The sequence below is a fragment of the Podarcis filfolensis genome (genome assembly GCF_964270895.1).
Source record: "Podarcis filfolensis genome assembly, chromosome: 7".
Lineage (NCBI taxonomy): Eukaryota > Metazoa > Chordata > Lepidosauria > Squamata > Lacertidae > Podarcis > Podarcis filfolensis.
In genome coordinates this window covers 69715908-69733129 of record NC_139603.1, presented here as the reverse complement: position 1 = coordinate 69733129, position 17222 = coordinate 69715908, and the positions used below count along the sequence as shown (strand labels likewise).

The following is a 17222-nucleotide window of genomic DNA, read 5'->3' as shown; positions in this document are numbered from 1 at the left end:
TTCAATGGGTCTTGCACAGGAAATGTTCCTGCAAAATTTCAAGTCATTGTTCTTTAGCTTTCCAAGATCATGAACGCCTTTTTTTTTTTGCAGGGTGGGGGAGATGAGAAAAAGAATCACTTACAAATTCTGTAAAGAAAATGTTTTATTTAAAGTGTTAAATACCATCACCAGAATGAATTTGATTTACATTAGTTGGTGTTCATTAACAGGCCTAATCTGCCCTTTTCTCCCCCAATGTCAATTCCCTTTACTTTTAAAACAGACTATGTACAAGACAGCTGTGGTCACTGGAAGAGTGCTATTTACATGACTAAATTATAAGTAGAGTTGCAGACATGTGAATATCTTAAAAAAATACAATCAACTTTTAAAATAAATACTGCATAATGACCAGGTATGTACAGACTTTCCATACGGTCATGTCCTTCTTGTCTCAAATAGAAATAATTTAATAATAGGAATATGCATAAAAGAATGCATTGACTGCATGTCACAGTATCAGGAAGAGAGTCATACGTCTTAAAAAATGGTTTTACTCCTAAAGGATAATGCAAAGGTATGTCTTTAGCATTCATGGGTTGCCATATACAGGTGAATGAAATAATTTAATCACCAAAATTTTACCAATCTTCTTTAACTTAATACATGTAAGTTTGGCGGGGGAGCAGTCGTTCCACTCTAGTAATTTCTTGTGGATGCATGGAAATCCCATCAGCAAGTGCTTCTCCCTTCATTTCAGAAGAGAAGCATCTCCACACCAGAGTTTTTCCCCACTGGTATACGGAGGGAATTCTAAATAGCTGCATGTGTGCAAATCACCAGGCATTTTAGCATCCATGTCCATGGTGCTTGCGCATGGTTTGTGAATGTACTTGATGGACCGTGCTCATAATTTTGATTTATGTCAAATTGTACCATATAAAAGAAAAGGCCTTAGAAGGGACACCTATTTCTTGACTTTTGCCATCCTGTGATGCATGTACATTTTGGGATAACACTACAGATTTTTCATACAAAATCAGAGTACTTGTGTGCATGGCCTTAATTTAAACAGTGTATATTCAAATATTATTGCAACACTTAGACATTAAACAATAGGTATGTATTAAAGGCATCTAAAGACACAGAGAAAAGGATGGACTTGAACATTAACAAGTTACATTCCCTTTCATCAGGAAATAATAAGAGATCAGGTCTTAGAATACCCTCGCCTTTCCACCCCTCCTTCCAGTGGTACTAAATTATCTGATACATAGGAGACAGATGTGTATGTTTCTTCAAATACCTGTGGTATCTGCATTTAGGCTCTTGGTGATGGTGTCAAAAAATTAGTAAATTGCATGTACTTTATTTAAGGCGTTTAAAAATCAGCAGGTGAAATCCTGCCATCACTTAGGGCATGTAAATACCACTAATTGAAAGACAGATGCAGGGTTGCAGTTTGAATTGTGACTTTTAATGTCAGGCTGATATTCACTGATTTGCCATCACATAGTTTATAAAAACTGAACAGAACAGCTTATTTGCTATTTATTGTGACCCTAAATGGGTAATAATTTGTTTGGCTCAGTGCAAATTATAAGATGCTGATATTTAGCAAGACTAACATCTTGTATTTCTTTAAGACCATTCAGAAATGATAGTTCAACCTTTGAATGAATGATGCTGGTGCTGAAAACAAATTTATTGAAGACATTTTACAAATGGCCACATGATTCCAGTATTTTGCTGTAGAATTTAATTTGAAGGTGACAAAAAAAGAAAATAAGTTTCCATGCACTGTACAATAAACTGCAAAAAGTTCAAATTTTTTATCAAATACATGCTGAATTATTGTAATGTACTCCCCAAGCCATGTTGCAAAATTCTTTTCAACATGCTTGAAAAAAGTTCTTAAACAATATTCTTTTCCTCTCAAAGATTTCAGAAATGCAGAATCATCTGCAACCCTGAACCAAATATGGGGCATGAGAGTAGTTAAGTCAAAAAGTAGCGGTTTCAGAGTATAATGATCATCCTGGGAGGTAGGAAGGGAATGAGAGAGCAAAAGGAGGGAGGTGTAGACAAGAAGGGGAAAAGAAGTATACAATTTGCACATATCGTTGAACTTTACAAGGCTTGTACCTTTTACATTTAAATAAATTTAATATATTACACTTATTTCTTGTCACATAAACGTAATTTTAAATATTTGCTAGAAATTATTTATTTTTCATTTATGTCTGCCAAAACACAGACCATGATTGGTTTAAAGAATGATAAACTTGGTGTGTCTTACCACCCTGTTGCATTCTCTCCCTTTTAAAACCATGCACTAGTGAAATTTATTTTTAAAAATAATATAAATTGTTGAAAATGGCTGATTTATTCTTTTTTTTTTTTGCAAGTTGCAGCCCCAAGAAAATAATTTAAGTGTTCAGCATAATCTGTGTCCATGCAAAAAAGTTTCTTTAATTTCATACAGTACAGTATAGCCACAGAATTTTATTTTTCAGAGTCCACACACTGGAGTTGACTCCAGCAGTAGCTGGGGTTACGAAGCCTGCCACTATAAGACTTCAACCTTTCTGATAAGGCAAGGTTCCTCTGCTGCAAAGAACTGCTATGACAGCTGGCGTTCCTTTAATGGCTCTTTTCTTCCATCCTTCCGATTGTGGCATAGCTTCTTTGGGTAGCTCCATATTTCTGTGGCATAACCAGGCTTGGGTGGGGACGAGGAGAAGGGGCAGATAAAGAAAAGGGAGCAAGAAAATAGATGTGGCATTGAAAGGGATTCTTGTTGCATGAGACAGCTTGATTCTTTGAGTTTAATCCATGGCTTCAGATTGGACTAAAACTTGAGTGTCACTGAACTCCAAACCATTCAGTTCTTTCCAGCTCCACTCCTTCACCTGAGGACTTCCTTTAGAGCACAATGTGTGCAACTTCCTCTGAGAACACAGGATCGCTTTTGTAGCCCTAGGAACAGGCTCCGAAGACACAACATTAAGCATGCAGTGTTACCAGGGTTTGCGACCTGTTATTTTTTTTTTTGTAACGCTGGTTGCTATGACAACAGTTTCACAGCTGCTATGAACGAGCATAAGAAGGTCCTGTTGAACTTTCAAGAGACGACTGGGAAGCCCTTCTCGTAAGAGGGGCTAAAGTTGGATCTACTAGGGATGAAGGGGGGAAAAGTTTGAACCAGCCAATCACCATATTGGACAATTCCAGTTCGTCTAAAAGTATCTGTGCCACTCCCATAAAGGATTTGTGATCCATGCGTCCATAGTCTCCCCACACGATAATCTGTTGAGTTAAAAAAGAAGACATAGGTTTTAGAAGCAGGGCAAAATGAAGTAGAATCTTCACATCAATTAACAAGACGATCTAGAATCAACAAATGGGAAGTTTCAGAATCTTGCCATTTCCTAAGGTGAGCAATCTGAAAAATGTTGTCCTTGCTCAGAGAGACCAATCAGGATCAAGAATCTCAAAACCTGGGCTGGGCTCCCAATCACTGTGCATGGATCCAAGTGCTGTTACACATATTCTGGGACTCTTCCCTTGTTAATCTTCCGACTGAGGTCTCTCAAACTCCAGATAACCCTGACTTTTGGAATCCAGCTTGTGGCAAGAATAGCCTCAAATGCCTCATTTTAATTCTACTTCTTGTACAAACAAGGATTTACCCCCCCATACACACACACCTTGGAGCTGAGCCTGACAGAATTTCAACCCCTCTCTTCACTGTTTAAAGCAGCTTGATACGAACATGTATTTGGAAATCCAGCATGTGTTTGGTTTATGAGGTATCTGCTACCATGCTTGTGCATAGTGTTATTAATCTGTCCTGCGATCAAACTTAAATTTTGCCATAATTTCTGATATTCTTCAAATCTGCTTTCCACCGAAGTTCACAGAATACTAAGGCACTAATACTGAAACAAGCAAGAATTGAGGAGCTGCTTGGCCACTTATTAATGGCAGGACCTTCCTTTCGTTATAGAGGGGAGCGGAATGAATCCCTAAGAATTGCCAGCATAACATTTTCAGTGATATTCATTTCTTGGATTTAGCTCTCAGTTTGTCTCAGCAGAAAGTGCACAGAATATAAAGCCATCTCACTCAAATTATACGGAATATCAAACGCTGGATGCATCTTCTTGATAGAAATAAATAAAACACTAAGAATGATACCACCTGCTATTCATTATTCATTAACTGGCTATTTGCTCTTAAAGATTTGTTGTGTTAGTAAGATGGGATACGATTCAAAATTAGTGTTGCAGGAAAATACTAATCTGCAGATATTTAGTTTAGAATAATAGAGAGTTTAAGAGGCAGCTATGTGAGAAAACAGCATAAGGGAGCAGTCAGACTTAGGCATTTCAGTTAATGATGCTAGAATGGAAGGGTTTTAGATATGCATGGCTAAGGGTGCAAATTACCTGTAAAACTTTCCCTTGGGGACTTTCTTCAAATGACAACAGCTGCTGGTAAAGAGGTTCCAGCGTTTTTCTTGCCACCTTTGTTTTCTTTTTGGCTATACAGACTCCATTTTCTAATAGATACACCTTTACATATGGTGCTTTGGGGAGAAAAATATAAAGATCTGTTAGTCACCAGTTTTTGCACATTAGCTATGCAGTTTTAGCACCTTATGCAAAATCCTGACATTTAACTGATAAATACTTTAATTAAACACACACTCATACATTTCATTTATGAGCATTTATTCCCAAGGCATTCTGGATAGCCAACCTGCTTCAGTTCTCTCCCTCCCTTGCCATTATGAAGCAAATCAGGTATGTTTGTTTGTTTATTATATTTTGCAGTCTTTACTGAAAAGTTTTCTATACACTATATAGTAAACAGCCTCAATAATTATTCATTTAACTGAGAAAATAGTAATACAACTGTAATAATAAAACATAAAACAGTCAATTATTATTGTTTACAAATTCATCCTGGCATGACTGACAATTCTGATTTTCAAGAATTAATGGCGCTACAGTGATACCTCGGGTTACAGACATTTCAGGTAACAGACGCTTCAGGTTACAGACTCCGCTAACCCAGAAATAGTACCTCAGGTTAAGAACTTTGCTTCAGGATGAGAATAGAAATCGCGTGGCCGCAGCGGGAGGCCCCATTAGCTAAAGTGGTGCTTCAGGTTAAGAACAGTTTCAGGTTAAGAACGGACTTCCAGAACGAATTAACTTCTTAACCCGAGGTACCACTGTATTGCTTCATGGCAGAATAAAGGAAAGAGGGCAAGTTTGTTGTGATTTTCAGTATTAAGAAATGCAGTTACAGTCGTACCTCGGAATTTGAACAGAATCCATTCCGGAAGTCTGTTCGACTTCCAAAATGTTCGGAAACCAAAGCGTGGCTTCTGATTGGCTGCAGGAAGCTCCTGCAGCCAATCGGATGCCGCAGAAGCCCTGTCGGATGTTTGGGTTCCAAAGAACGTTCACAAACTGGAACACTCACTTCCGGTTTGCGGCGTTTGGGAGCCAAAACGTCTGAGTACCAAGGCGTTTGGGATCCAAGTTACAACTGTAATGAAATTCTAGATGCCTGGGAACATATACTGGCTGGTAGTGGTACTCCAAGGTTTCAGGTAGGAATGACTCTCAGCCCTACTTTGAGATGTGTGGGATTGAACCTAGGACCTTCTGCATGCAAAGCAGATGCTCTACCACTGATCTACAGCCCTTTCCCTATAGGGGAACGTAAGAACTTTAACAGCAGCCTTGCTGAATCAGGCCAAAGGTCTACTCCAGCATCCTGTTCTCAGACAGGACAACCAGAAGGAAAGCCTGCAAGTGGAACATCAGTGGAATAGCACTAACCCAACATTTGTCACTCAGAATAGACTTATGCCCACTGATTTCGGTGGGTCTACTTTTTGTATGCCTAAGGGGTTATCAGTCTAAGAGTATCTTTATTTGGAGTTATTTAGACCCTGTCTACTACCTGAGGTTCTTGAGGTAGTCTACAATGTATTTAAAATGCAATAAAGTAGTTATGAGTTACTGGGGGGTGGGGGGAGCAGCAGCGGCAAACATGTATTTGTTTCCTCTCAGTCCTCAAATGTTTCAGCATCACTCTACAGCTGAAACAGCTGCCAAAGCTACAAGGCTAAGTTCCTCACACTGGGCAGCTGCTGTTCCATCTACCACCAAATCGAGAGAGCAAGGCTGTTAGAAATCTTCCTCCAGTCCTCAGATGTTGCTCTGATGCGGAATCTTTGAACCTCAGCTGGTCTCTTTTTTTTATAAATAATTTTTATTATTTTCCAATACAAATATACAGTTCTGTCAAATTTTCACAAATTTGATTTTTTTTTTTAGACTTCCTTCGACTTCTCTGACAATCATCCATAATTACTTCTCAGTTTACGCATTCCTCTGTTTATATTGCCATTAAACTTCCCTCCCACTCCTATTTGTTTTTAACAATATATCTCTGCTTTCACAGTGCTTCTTGAAATCCCACCAGTGTTGTTTGCACATCACATGTTTTTTTCAGATATTCAACAAATTTCCCCCAGTCCTCGATGAACTTTTGGTCTTGAAAATACCTAATTTTCCCTGTTAATCTGTCCAGTCCTCAGATGTTGCTCTGATGCGGAATCTTTGAACCTCAGCTGGTCTCATAGGAAATCATCCTGGTCCATAATAGTAAGAACTGCCACACATTTGCCCATTGATTACGTGGGTCGAAGCTACATAGTTAAAACACTTCTACATTTAATATATGAAATTGATATATCAGAGAAGTTGGAAGGTTCAATTAGTCTACTTTTTAAAAATAGTTGTATAGAGGTGGCCTATGAGACAAGCCTTTGGCTATTGTGGTTAAAATAGTTTCTGAACCAGAATGTTCATGTGCTGCCATGTGCTTGGGGTTCAGGTGTATTTCTCTCACCTGGCAGTGTCTTTGAACCTGGTTTTACAACAAGGCCTCGGGCTCGTATTATTTCCACCTCCAACTGTCCCTTTTTGTCCATCATTCCAACCTGGATATCGCCTAAGGAGGAAAAGAAAAACCCATGTATTGCAAATTAAGGTTGCACAAAAGTAAGGTAATTAATGGGAAACCATCTTTTCCCACCAATTGCAGCCATATAAACAAAATTAATTTCTTACCCATTGCCGGTGTTGCCAGTGTTTGGCGACCAACAAGCTGTGCAGGGCCAAGTCCATCCAGAAAGTCACTGAACTGGCTGTCCGCAGCCAATCGCACACCAGGAAAAATCAAACTAATGGGAAAACAACCATTTTTTTTAAATAACAAGTTTCTAAATAATAAAAACAAAGCTATGCATACTGTATTATGAACCTGGCCTACAACAGGGTATCCACTTACGTATATGCATCAACAAACAATACTAAGTTTAGGCACTGGTGATATCAAGAGTGGATTACTGCAGTGCACTTTATGTGGAGTTTCCCTTGTCTGTAGTTATTGCAGAATGCTGCGGCTCGGTTACTGACAGGAGTGAGGCCCTGTCAGCATTTAACACCTCTACTCAGAGATCTGCACTGGTTGCCTATTTGCTATTGGGGCAAGATCAAAGTGTCACTATTAGTATATAAAGCCCTTAAGCTTGGGACTAGTTTACTCACAGGATCACCTTGCCCCATTTATGCCCACTTGCCTGCTTCAAGCTGTGGAACTGGCACTGTTACAGGTGTGACACAATACCCATCCCATAATTTTAAGAAACTGATAATTTAGCAAGCAGCACCCACACTCCCTGCCTGCTAACATCAGGCACTTGCCTTCACTCTATTTTCAGCACCTGTGAAAATGTTGTATTTGGGCCAGCCCTTATACAGACTTGTGGAAGTTAACAGGATTTATATCTTTTTAGCTGCTGTTGATTTTAATCATCTTTTGAATATTTTAAATACCATTTTTTACTTTTTAAAAAATCAATAAGTTTAACGTTTTATTCTATATTCATTTAAATCTTTGTAAACCGCTTAGAGGTATACCGATTTTCAGCCAGGGGCAACCCGGATTCCAGACTGTAACTACCAATAATAATTAATTTTCTAATCCAAATGCAATTTTGTTTATGGCAGAAAAATGACCTTTTATACTTCTTAGGCATCCATTCTTTGACTGCATTCTTTGACTAGCCTGTCTGACGTAAAGCCAAATGTTTCTAGCTTTGGTTCTGAAAAGTTGACATGATTCTGGAAGTTCAAGTGCTATGCAAATTTTGTTACATAACTAAACCAACCGTTATGGGCATATGTATAATATGAGCTACTGCATTTGTGATGTCCAAACTCAGCAAATATCACCACTTACTCCTAAAACATGAAAAACCCTCAAGGTACTCCCACAGAATCTGTATAACTCTTGCCTCCAATTTACTTATTTTGTTCTTCATATGAACTAGAAGTAGGGAGCCTGTGATTCTCCATATATTGCTATACCACAGCTCCCAGCATCTCTGACCACTGCTCTTGCTGGTCAGGGCCAACGGAGTTCAACAACATCTGGAGGCCCAGAGGCTCCCTCCCCTTGATACAAACACACCACAGGCATATATTGACTATGTCCTTCCTTTACGTGCATTCCCCTATAAGAGAGGAGGGCACACTACAAGCAACGGCCATTTTACACTTGTTCAATGCACATGTGATCATGCACATCACTGCAACCTGGAAATGACCGGAAAAGGGTGTGTGGGGTGTGTGTGTGTAACGGGGAGGGCTTACACATTCTCCGCTGACGTGGGGGGGGGGGGGCAGAAATGCAACCCCTGCACAAATTGGGGATTGCCCAGCATGACAAACAATCTGCAGTAGAAAAAGGAATCAGTGACGCTTGGTTTCTTTCCAAAGATCGGAACTTTATAACAAACGTCTCGGACTTACTTCCCCTCTGAGCTGTAACTGTTCATGCTGCCGTCTGTGGATTCCCGGCTGGCTTGACGTGTCATCCAGTTTCTCATCTCCACAGCCAACCCAGTTTCTGTGCTTCTCTGGACTGTGCTCTTTAACTTTTTGCCACCTGCTTCTAAAGAAATATAATGAAATGCTTAGTGGTATCGCATCTCTACAAGAAACAGAATACCTGGAAGAGAACTACATAATCCCTAATGTGTCAGCATCTTTTTTTTGGGAAATCATATTTTTAAAAATTATAGTTGCACCCTTGTGCAACTGAATTACATCACAAATGCTTAAAACATAGTGGTTCTATAACTTAAATGCTTTTTATGGGAACAATGAGAGGGAACATGAAAGGCTGATCTTGAAACATATCAAACTCCTACAGTTAACCAGATGTATACTGTATGCATGAAAATAACTTCGCTTAGCGACCATTTCCCTCCAAAAATTGCACCAAAACAGCATTGTCAAAACCAAAAATTATCATGGCAGCCATTATAATAACCATTGTATTTTACTTCTATTTAACCAATGCACAGCTCAGTTTTGTACATGTATACTAAGAAGACAGACCCATTGAGCTCAAATCTTAACTAAGCATTTGAAGCTAACCCTCCCAAAAAAATTGAAGTAGGATGTGTATGTAAACATGTCAGTTGTTACTTGAATTCATTTGTATTTGTATGCTTTCTCCTCCATGTCTTCTAAAATCAGCATGACCAAAGCTCAAAAGACTTTACAGTCAATTTGTTTCATCATTATTGTCTTAGTATGGTGAAGAATGTTTTAAATATATTCCATATAGCAGGTATGGGGAAGCTTTTTCTGTTGAGCACTGAACACCCTTGGGGTAATCTGTTGAGGGCTAAAGCTGGCAGTGGGTGGAACAGTAACAGTGTCTGCTTGGTTTCAGCCTATTATGTTCATATGCTGTAAATTCTGTGCAACCTCTGTCAACCTGGTGACCTCCAGATGTTCTGGACTACAACTCCCATGAGCATCAGCCACACAGCTGCACCTGCACCTAGAAGACACCTGCACCTGGTTGGCAGAGGCTACCTTACAGTACAGCAAGCACAATGTTATTGACTCAGTAATAATAATAATAATAATGATAAATCCTAAAATAACAGAAAAATGCCAGTGGGCTTTACTGTAGGGACAATAAATGACATTCAAACCATGATATTGAGCTTTCTTGCCTCGTGTCCCCTTCTGCCACTATGAGGAACAGAGAATGATATGAAATGTGCCATGACTGTAGCTGGAGATCAATTGATGAAGAAACAGGACCCCCTTTTGTGTGAATGGAAATGCCTTCTTCTACTCATGCAAGTAGCTATTTGGAGTCAACCAACAACAACTTCAAGAACTTGGCACACCTGATCTGCAAGCAACTTGGTATACAAGATCTGCCTGATGAGGTCTACAAAAGTGCTAAGTTTCAAACCAGTTATGTGTTCATGTTTCTCTTCCACTGCAATTTATCCTTCCAATGACCCTTATGAGGCCCATAAGATCCAAAGCAGAAATTCAAAGTAGGTTTCTACTATGCTGTCTTAGACATAGGAACCAACTCTTAGGGACCGAGGTCCCTTCGGCACCCCAAATAAAATATTTGAGTGGGCCAGCCCCCAGTTGATGGGCATTGCCATTCAAATAGTGTGCATGCACCGTGTCATGTGATTGATTATGTGGGACAGGGCTTATGTGTTGTTCAAGTTGGCAGCCCTGGTCTTAGACGTGGCCATACAACCTGTTGAAGAGAGATTCCAGCAGCTACAACAATATAATTCCAATATAAATATAATATATTTGGCCTTCTACTTCCTACTCCTGAAGATGCATATAAGGCCTGCAAGAATTTGGAAAAACCATTGCTGCATAATAGAAACAAAGATACTGGCGCTGAACATCTGTGCTGTGAACTTACAGCAATAGTTCAAAGACTTCCAAAGTCTATGCCACCACAAGGAGTATTTCTCTTCATACTACAAGCAAAAACTCCTGGATAATGTGCCTGATGTTTCTGTTGCTCTAAGGATCCTCCTCACACTTCCAGTATCAGTGGCAAGTGGTGTGTGATAGCTTACATATACAGGCGGTGACCATTTTGTGCAGGGGTTTCATGCCTGGCTCCCGTGTGCAGTGCACATAAGTCTGCTCTGCCCTCTTTGGGATCCAAAAGGACCGCACGTTGGCGGTCGCACATCAACTGGACGTGCACAAAATGGTTGCTGCTGCCTGTACTCAACAATGTTGCAAAAGAGATTAGTTGGCTTGGCAACTATAAGAATTGAACATGCCCAAGCATCAGCACTGGCCCTGACAGAATCGGTGACAAAATCTGCAAATGAAAAGGCAGGCAATGTGAGATTTTGATGCGCCTGATATCGAAACTTTTAAGAGACTTACGTTTTTTACATAACAATGCACAAAATGATTTGTGTGCTAAATGATTTTCTTTGTATTTGAGAAAGATAATCAGAGACTGTTGTATTACTTATTATTGCAATTAAATTAGCGGTTTCAAGTTTTGTGCTTTCCAATTTTTTTCTACAAGACTTCTTTTTTAAATCAAAATTAGCATTTGGGGGGCGGGGAAGGATTCAAGTAGATAGCCTTGACGTGGATGCAAAAGAGCCTGGGACTGGCACTGGGGACGGGGAACTCATGGCCTCCAGATGTTGTTGGACTGCAAGTCGCATAATCTCTGATCATTTGCCATGCTGGCTGAGGGTGATGGTTCCTCGCCCCTGCCTAGAGCATATGTGCTCTGGGGTTTCGGGTTGGGTTCTTCACATGATGTCTCAGAACACTGCTGTATGTATGTCTGCACAAAGGCCAGAGAAAAGTATAAATACTTCAGCTGACCTGTAATCATAGTATAAAACTGGGCAGAAAAAACCCCTGCTAGCCTCATGCAGGTCAGTTGTGAGAGTCAACTCTTAATGCGACACTTGCAGCAGGAACAGATCAAGGCTGCACATCTGTACACACATACTTCAGAGTAAGTTCCACTAAGCAAAATTAGGCTTACTTCTAAGTAGGCATGTATGTGATTCAACTGCATGCTATTCTTCCAGGGGATCAATGGGTAGCTCTAAACAACCTTGTTCCAATTTGGAACTAAAGCTACATACATAAGGAGGTCTCATATGGAATAGTATTCACCACAAACAACTGCTTTAGATTTGATATGCAAAATTATTTAAGGTCATCTTCACATGATTTAATCATTATTATAATACAAGCTGTCATGCTTTGGAGTAAACATGCAAGTACATTTAATTTATATTCATTCCAAAGGAAGGTTAGGGATGCAGATGTTGTCAAGCATTATCACACATCCCCCCCAAAAAACCCCACCTAGGAGTTAATTAACAACGGCTGGTAAATATTAAGCAACTCTAAATAAATAACTACTGCTGTATCATTATTCTCCTGTTTTATGCTGCTTGTGCATTAATTTCAGTAGCAATTCTGTAGTCCCACGGGCAGAAAACATTTCCATAAAGTGTGAATGCTGAATATCACAGGGCTCCATTATTTTGTTAAAAAAAATTGGGTTCTGAAAGTTATGTAGCTTTTTTGTTTTCATTTTGAAGGACACCATGTATTAGCTACGAATATTGATTGTGACACAAAGTGGCCCTAATCCAGGGGCATCTATTACTAGCACCTGGAGTTTCGAATTCCTATATGGATTGAGACATAGATAGAAAATGGGTAGGATTTCAATAGCTGTATGTGCTTGTGAATGGCCATCTGCATGCAAATATGTCTCACTGAACTGCATCTTCATATCTGAATTGGTGCAGCTACCCTTCCAACCTTACTGTAAGGGTGGAAAACTTACAGAAATTGATTAAAACAAGAGAGAGGAGAGTATAAATTAAAAGAATTTAAGGAATTATCAGGGAAATTAACAACATGGATACAATATCATCATTTGAATGAAGTATTTAAGAAAGATAGGATACAAGGGTTTGAGAGAAAATATCACAACTGGAGAGAGACCTGTTGGAATGTGATGTGAAAGTGCTGTCTAAAATGTATAAAATATTACTGGAACAGGAGACAAAGAATGAGCAAGTAAAATCCTCAATGATACATTGGGCAATAGATATCAGTCATAATATAGACATGGAAGAATGGGAACGATTGTGAAATAGGGATATAAAATTTACAGCATGTTATGGTCTAAGAGAAAATTATATGAAAATGATATATCAATGGTATCTAACACCGAGTAAACTGGCAAAAATGTCTAAATCTAAATCAAATAAGTGTTGGAAATGTAAAGAGAAAGAAGGTTCTTTTTATCATATATGGTGGTCTTGTAGTAAGGTTAAAGCTTACTGGGAAATGATATATAATGAATTGAAAAGGATGTTTAAAATAATGTTTGTAAAAAAACACATCCAGCTTTTCTTTTGGGAATTATAGGGACAGAACTACCCAAACTGTACAGAAGCTTATTCATTTATGCTACTACAGAGGCAAGAATGTTACTCGCCGCAAAATGGAAATAAGCAGAAGACCCAGCAAAGGAAGAATGGATACAAAAACTTATGGAATACGCAGAAATGGCTAAACTTACCGGAAGAATAAGAAATCAAGATAGCAAACTTTTTAATAAAATAATGGAAATGGCTTATTGAATATTTGCAGATAAATTGTAAACAGATAAGAACATTGGTAGCATTATTGTAATAACCTGCAGTTTCATAGGAGTATATATTGAAAGTAGATGAATAAATGAGCAAACTTATGTGGATATGCAGAAGATATTAAAAATAAATTTAACGAACAGCAGAAAGAGGGGGAAGGAAGTCAAGTTTTGAAATGTTAAAATGATTGTGAAATTAGTGATATGTATAAACCTGAAAAGTGTGTGTGTGTGTGTGTGTGTGTGTGTGTGTGGACTGGTGCAGCTAGGCACAGCCTATACATATGGAAGCTATGCATAGTACCATCCCATGCAGGTTTACAATCTGTTTATATGTTCAAACCCCCTACTGTGTAGGCAAACATTGACAAATGTGTGAGACATTTTAAAAACAATGTACTAAATATACTAAAATAGTTTGGTAGCCTTTGTTAAAATTTAATATGATAAATTTTGACCTCAGAGGAGATGGCTGTATGGAACACAGATTGTACACAGCTGACCCCATTTTAAGGCCTATTTTTACAGATGGCTCTTGAGAAATGCCAGGATGTTCTCACCTGCTGTCCAAACTTAGCTTCTATTTCTCACACATCAACTATGTGCTAAAGGACTTCAGATTTTAAATCCTTGTTTAAAAACCAGCATGTCTATACTGTATTATTTTGGCTGAAAATAAAGTATCCATATAGGACACGTCTGTGTGTGTGTGTGTGTGTGTGTGTGTGTGTGTGTGTTCTAATGTTAGATAAAGATCTTCTTGGCACTTCAGTTCATCAGCATTTGAAGTCCATTTCAGTAAATGAGAGAAAAGGGTAAAAACATCCAGATATAGTAACGTGCACGAAAGTACTGAACTAGATACAGGCAGATTATGGAGCAGCAAGCACTAAAACCCACTTAGATACTTGCAATTTGAATCAGCAATTTGAAAAGTAACGCAAAGTTGGCCTGAAAGGTGCTGAAAAAGCACCTTGTGACGGGGGGGGGGGGGGTTGAGCAGTTGCAAGAGATAACATCTGTTGGGAAATGGGCAAATGAATGAGAGGGATAATCCTTTTTAGTTTTTGCTCTGATGCAAAAAACTGTAAAGATAAAAGAAGAAAAATCAGGAAGAAAGAATTTCAAAAGCAATTATCACAGTTGAAGTAGTCGTTCTGTCTATGGCATATGTAACTCAGGATAGCTCTACATATTGTGAAAAATAAAATGGTTCTGTACCGCTACAGACTTCAGGTTTCGCGTCTCCATTGTCTTCCAGATAAAAAAATATCTCTGCCACGTTGGAGAGAAAAGTCCTCATTTAGACACACACATGCACCATGTTTGAATGTGAAGCTCTTGCAGGACTTCATTTTTAATATGGGAGAAGCATTTAAAATGTGATCAAATTTGCATTCATGTGAAGATCAGTATGTGCACACAACACAGGCCATATTGTTGCTGGACGAGGTGGTTCTACATATTCAAGCTGATGCAAGCATACCTGCATCATCTTTTGGCAAAAATACCATTTATTAATATTCTGACCCATGTATTTTGGTAAGGCTGCAAGAGCAGCTTCAGATTTTGAAGACATCATTTGCTTTATAACCACATTTGGACTACTGTGTCCTTCACCCCTGTCCAAACCAAACAGCAGAACAGAACTATTGTCCTTGATTGTACAACAGAGCAGTGAAAACTGAGGATGACACTGGTTCTAGAATTGCAGGTCAAAATATGGCTCATGGATACATTAGAAGAAATGGCCTTGACCTTTCATGAGAAATTTCTGCATGATGCTAAGCAAGCCAATCAATTCAAAGAGGTCACACAGTCAAATCCATAAAACACCAACTGCCAATGGAAGAAAATGTCATTGTTTTAGCCACTGGTCATAACAAAAATACAGTAAGTTCAAAACCCACAAAAGGAATGTCAGACCAGCATCCACAGATTTTACCAGTCCAGATGACCAACCTAGACAAATGCATCCACAAAGTATCAGTGGAAAACTCTGCTTTTGAACTAATACTGGCCCACCAATAGCAAGCACAGCTACCCTCCTACACTTTCTTACCTAAGAGTAAGGATCCAATGGGATTTACTTCTGGATTAACATGCACAGGATTGTGCTGTAAAAGGTTTAATTTTGCAAATGAGGCCAGTGCAACAACTCTGGAAGGAGCCGGCCTCCTACTTGATTTATTATCAGATAGTAGATTAAACTGTGGGGGCAAATATTCAATGCCAGCAGTGCTGCATACACAACACACCAGAAACAAGACTTGCTGAAACTCCTTCTTCCATACAACTTTTAAAAGGTTCAGGAGCTCCATCCACTTTTTCACTGTACAAACCCTGGACACAGGTCAGAGTTGGTGCTGGAGCTGGAACTGGATCTAATGAGTGTTGTAGTCTAAAACATTTGGAGGGCACTAGGTGATGAAGGCTGCTATAGAACTTCAAGAAGCGCAAGTACATCTGTATGCTTCAAGAAGTGCAAGTTTTTCTGTATGCTTAGTGCAGAGTAGATATTCACAGTGCACTCAGTGAGAAGTATCATGGAACATTTTCTTTACCCATGAGAAGGTGGGATCTGTCCAATAGAAATGATAGCCACTATTTGATAATACTGTCAGCCACATGAAAATCACTGGTCTTAAGTACTGGTCTTAAGTACACCTATTTCTAAAGATAGTTATGGTATGCTATGCTATTCTATACTATTTGATGGAAGCCGAAGATTAACGTGGCTAAAGTTTAATAAATGAAAACCCTGCAATTCATTAGTAAGGCTCTGTTTACAAGGTTTACAAAGTTTGTTACCCTGAACCAGGAGCCCTGAAATCATTTCCACGTCTGATTTGTGAGCATGTCTGAAGGGTGAATCAGGGACTGAAGTCAGCTGAACAAATCCACAACCTGTCAGGGCTCCTGGATGGGTTCTTTTTCATACCCAGATAAGCAAACAGGCAAACCACTGCAAAATTATCTCCAGAGTTGTGTGATAAATATACAGAGCCTGGTGAATAAAGCAATACATATATTTAGAATGGTGATGGCTATGTAGCTGGTGTAGTGGCTATGGCTGCAATCCTACCCAGGAGTAAGTCCCATAGAACTTAATGGTGTTTAACTTCTGAGTAGATGTAGATAGGATCGCACTGTGAAGAACCTGAGATGGGAAGTTAACTACCGGTAGTTCAACTCATCTTAACCAGGAACTCAACAGGAAGGAAGCATTCTCCCTATTTAGGATTCCTAGCAACTGGCATTCAGTGGCATTCTGCCTCCTGACAGTGGAGGTAGGAACCATGGAATTGCTTCTTTGTGTAAAAACAAGACTTCTATCTCAATGTATGAACCAGGAGAAAATATTCAACTACAGTATTGTAAGCGCAAATTAAATTGTCACATTAATGACTACCAAAATCACATCATTTCAGAGTCACACTTTCAGCGACAACCAAAGGGCTTCTTTTAAAACCAGTTCTACCAATGGATTTCCAAAACACACCTAAATTATCTTACAATGAGATTAATGGAACTTTAAAGTGGCTAACTTTGGTTAGGAGTGTTGTGCAATGTGTCCAATACCCCAAGTCCTTCAAAAACCAAACTTCGGCGCATTTCGCTGGAAAAACGGTAAAAGGGATCTCTTT

At 39.1% G+C, this 17222-nt stretch overlaps 1 protein-coding gene and 1 long non-coding RNA gene across 31 annotated transcripts in view; both read right to left on the bottom strand.

The window, feature by feature from the left end:
* Positions 1-127: 127 nt before the first annotated feature.
* RIMS2 (regulating synaptic membrane exocytosis 2) overlaps positions 128-17222 on the bottom strand; it is a 338908-nt gene continuing 321813 nt past the window's right edge. For all 30 annotated transcript variants that reach the window (XM_083621717.1, XM_083621718.1, XM_083621705.1 and 27 more), the window contains 5 exons: positions 8886-9027; positions 7140-7252; positions 6919-7020; positions 4434-4573; positions 128-3291 (listed from right to left, as the gene is read on the bottom strand). In XM_083621717.1, the coding sequence (XP_083477843.1) occupies positions 3073-3291; positions 4434-4573; positions 6919-7020; positions 7140-7252; positions 8886-9027 (716 nt within the window). In that variant the 3' untranslated portion in view covers positions 128-3072. The remainder of the gene's footprint in view (positions 3292-4433; positions 4574-6918; positions 7021-7139; positions 7253-8885; positions 9028-17222) is intronic.
* Positions 6013-6912, bottom strand: LOC310766021. The gene is made up of 2 exons (XR_014549926.1): positions 6633-6912; positions 6013-6244 (listed from the first exon to the last, which is right to left on the bottom strand). It is a non-coding gene; the product is annotated as an uncharacterized lncRNA (long non-coding RNA).